This window comes from Macrotis lagotis, chromosome 1, assembly GCF_037893015.1.
Source record: "Macrotis lagotis isolate mMagLag1 chromosome 1, bilby.v1.9.chrom.fasta, whole genome shotgun sequence".
NCBI lineage: Eukaryota > Metazoa > Chordata > Mammalia > Peramelemorphia > Peramelidae > Macrotis > Macrotis lagotis.
The window spans coordinates 445,956,488-445,959,536 of record NC_133658.1 but is presented as its reverse complement, the minus strand read 5'-3'; the positions used below and the strand labels follow the sequence as shown (position 1 = coordinate 445,959,536).

At 47.7% G+C, this 3,049-nt stretch overlaps 1 protein-coding gene across 1 annotated transcript; it reads left to right on the top strand.

The window, feature by feature from the left end:
- Nucleotides 1-655: 655 nt before the first annotated feature.
- NKX2-8 (NK2 homeobox 8) lies at nt 656-2,772 on the top strand. Its single transcript, XM_074231551.1, is given in 3 exon segments — nt 656-782; nt 1,052-1,276; nt 2,222-2,772. Coding segments are annotated over 3 exon segments (903 nt in total).
- The last annotated feature ends 277 nt before the right edge of the window (nt 2,773-3,049 follow it).

The window sequence follows — 3,049 nt, the reverse complement described above, 5'->3', positions numbered from 1 at the left end:
TCTGAAAGCCTTAAAGGTCAGAGATGGGATGGGCAGGAGATAAGTGAATGAGAATCTATTTCTAGACAAATTCAGATTCACAGCCCTCAACTGAACTGAATGGATACCGGGAAGGAAGGGAGCAGACACTTAAATGGGTAGTTAGTAGATGGTTAGGCAGTGAGTCTCACCAGTTAAAACTAGAGTGGAAGAAAAACTGGAATGCATAGTTCAGGAAAGTGGGATTTTCAGCCATTTTGTACGTTGCCTAGGACATTTCTGGAGTTGCTTTCTATCCACCAGGATAGAAGTCACAAATATAAATATTAGCTGCACTTTCAGCTCACACCGAAAGACCAGAATTTGAAACCATTTCAACTAAATGAGGAATGATTCTTCACCCGGTGTGACCGTTCTTCTGCTATACAGCAACATAAATGAATGGCAGACTGTTTCCTTAGGGATGAAGTAAAGTGGGGAGGGAGAGAAGATGGAAGAGGACCTTTTAACTCCTCCCTTGTAAATCACTTTCTAGATAATTGCGGGGGGAACTAACAAACCAGCAAACAACCTCAATAAATAAAGCAAACAAAGAATAAATTCCTGGATCCCCGTAAAACACACCCATCTCACCCTTATATCCTCCCCCACACTCCTCCAGACTTCTAGGACTCTGATGAGTACCAGACTGTGTTAGTGCAAGAGAAGGAAGCGGGTGTTAGTGAAGGCTGGGGGGGGGAGGGGGAATAGAGGAGGTGGGCGGGTGGCGGACCATCGCTTGCCACCCAAGATGTTATTCAATGGTAAGAATTCCCATTATCTCTCCTCACTTTAGACTAATCAGACAGAATCACTAATGCTAAAGCCTGTTTCCTGCGGTCTCTGGGAGGTAACGGGGAGGGGCGGGGCTGATAAGAAGACTGGGGAGGCACCTTACTGTCTCCTTTTAGGGTTAAAACCCAGTCTAATTCAAGTACTTAAGATTCTATTGACAGTGTCGGTTTTCAAAGCAGTCGGTGTTTATATAAATAGGGATCCTCCTGCTAACCACACTAATATTCTTTTGGTCCAGGAACCTCCGTGTTTCCAACTGCTCCACAGCCTCCTTAGCCCACCCCTTTCAGGTCAGTAGCTACCATGAGCACATCTGGACGTATTAGCTTCACTGTTCGAAGTCTCCTGGATTTACCCGAACAAGAGACACAACACCTGCGGAGGCGGGACTCAGAAATTCCAACCCTTCGCTGTCCTGGCCCTTACTCGGAGTGGATGGAGACTGATCGGAGTCACTACCCCTGTGAGTGAGTGGAGATTTCGGCTTGCTCCTTGGGGATGTGGGAAGGGAAACCTTGGGCAGGGGAGATGTATTCCAGTCTGGGTATTGCCTGGGTTCTGTGAAATCATGAAGGAATGAGACTAACCCAGAAACACACAGAGGAACCCTTTTGCTAGGCAGCCAGAAAGCAAATGGCTTCACTGAAGATCTCCAAATGGAGCTTTGCGAAGTGGCTGACCCCAGAACAGGTCTCGAATTTAACCTCAAACTCCAAAACCAAGAACTATGTCCTTTCAATCTCAACAAAGTCAGGCAGTGAGACGAATATTAAAGCTGGTAGCCCTGAAAAACTGGAGATGTAGGACTGAATATGATTTTTCGTTTATTAGAATTTTGTTTCCCGATTATTAAAAACCAACTGTTTTAAAAGTCCAACCTATTTCTTTTATTAATTCGTTTCGAATTTTCTCCCTTCTTCCTTCCCTCCCTTCTCCTTCCCCCGCCCCGCTTCTTTCTCCTCAGGTCAGATCTGGGAAATGTTCAAAAGTGGGATTTATGTATGTCTTCCTGCCTTACCTACTAAAATTGGGGAGGAATGGGGAACAGGCGACGTTACCTCAAGACTTTCTGTCAAGGGATACCCAGGGAGTACATGATATAAATTCAGTTAAATACCCACATATTAATGAATGTATATTAATGTCGACACAGTGCACATTCATTTAGGTTACTATCTCCTGTCTGTGTCGTTGTCATTTATGGGTTCAGAGAGAACGCTGCTTTAGCAAGAGTTAGAAAAAATGAAACATTATTTAAGGTCCTCCAAAGGGGGGGGGGCAGGGATGGCAGTATCTGATTCAAATGCCCTTAGAAGATCTTTCTAGACGAACATGGGTAGCTGAACAGATTGGTAGAACTCGGGCACTGTGCTGCGCCTTCAACATGGTGCCTTTGCCGTCCTCTCAGCTTCAGAGGAGAGCAGCCCAGAGACCAGTAATTCGGACTCCGCGCCGCGGCTGCGGCCCCTGCCTCCAGTAGAGTGGTCTAGCCCAGACTTTGAGAAGAGGAAGAAGAGACGGGTGCTGTTCTCCAAGGCTCAGACTCTGGAGCTAGAGAGACGCTTCCGGCAGCAGCATTACCTCTCTGCTCCGGAGAGGGAACAGCTGGCTCGGCTCTTGAGCTTGACGCCTACTCAGGTCAAAATCTGGTTCCAGAACCACCGCTACAAGATGAAACGTGCCCTGGGTCCCGCGGGGGCCGGGAATCTAAGTCCAACTCCTGCGCTGCTACGCCGGATGGTAGTCCCGGTGCTGATCAGTGATCGAAAGCCTTGCCAAGGTTGCGAACTTAGTTTGGCGTCAGCACTGGACAAGCCGAGTTTGCTTCAAGCTGCCACTGCCTCCGCTTACGTCCTTCCGAGTTATGCTTCTTTCCCCACCAGTTCCACAGGGGCACTCAGTTTCTTCCAGGTTAATCAGCACTTAGCTCACCCGACACTAGTCTCTTGGAACTGGTGAGATCGCTGGTGCAGAGGGGAAGGCATGTCTTGGGTCCCTCTCCCTACTGATTTCCACCCCTCAATTGGATTTACAGAAACTCATTTCAGAGATCTAGAATCTGCCCTGCGGTCCCGAATGCATCTTTAGATTCTGGGACAGTGAATGACTGGCATTCCTCTGTCCTCCTTTCATCTGCCCTTTTTGGGAACCCGAGTTCTCTCTAGATCAGACGCCCAAGTCTTACAGAAGCCCAGGAATACAATTCGCCAACATTTCCTTTTGTCCTCCCCTTAGC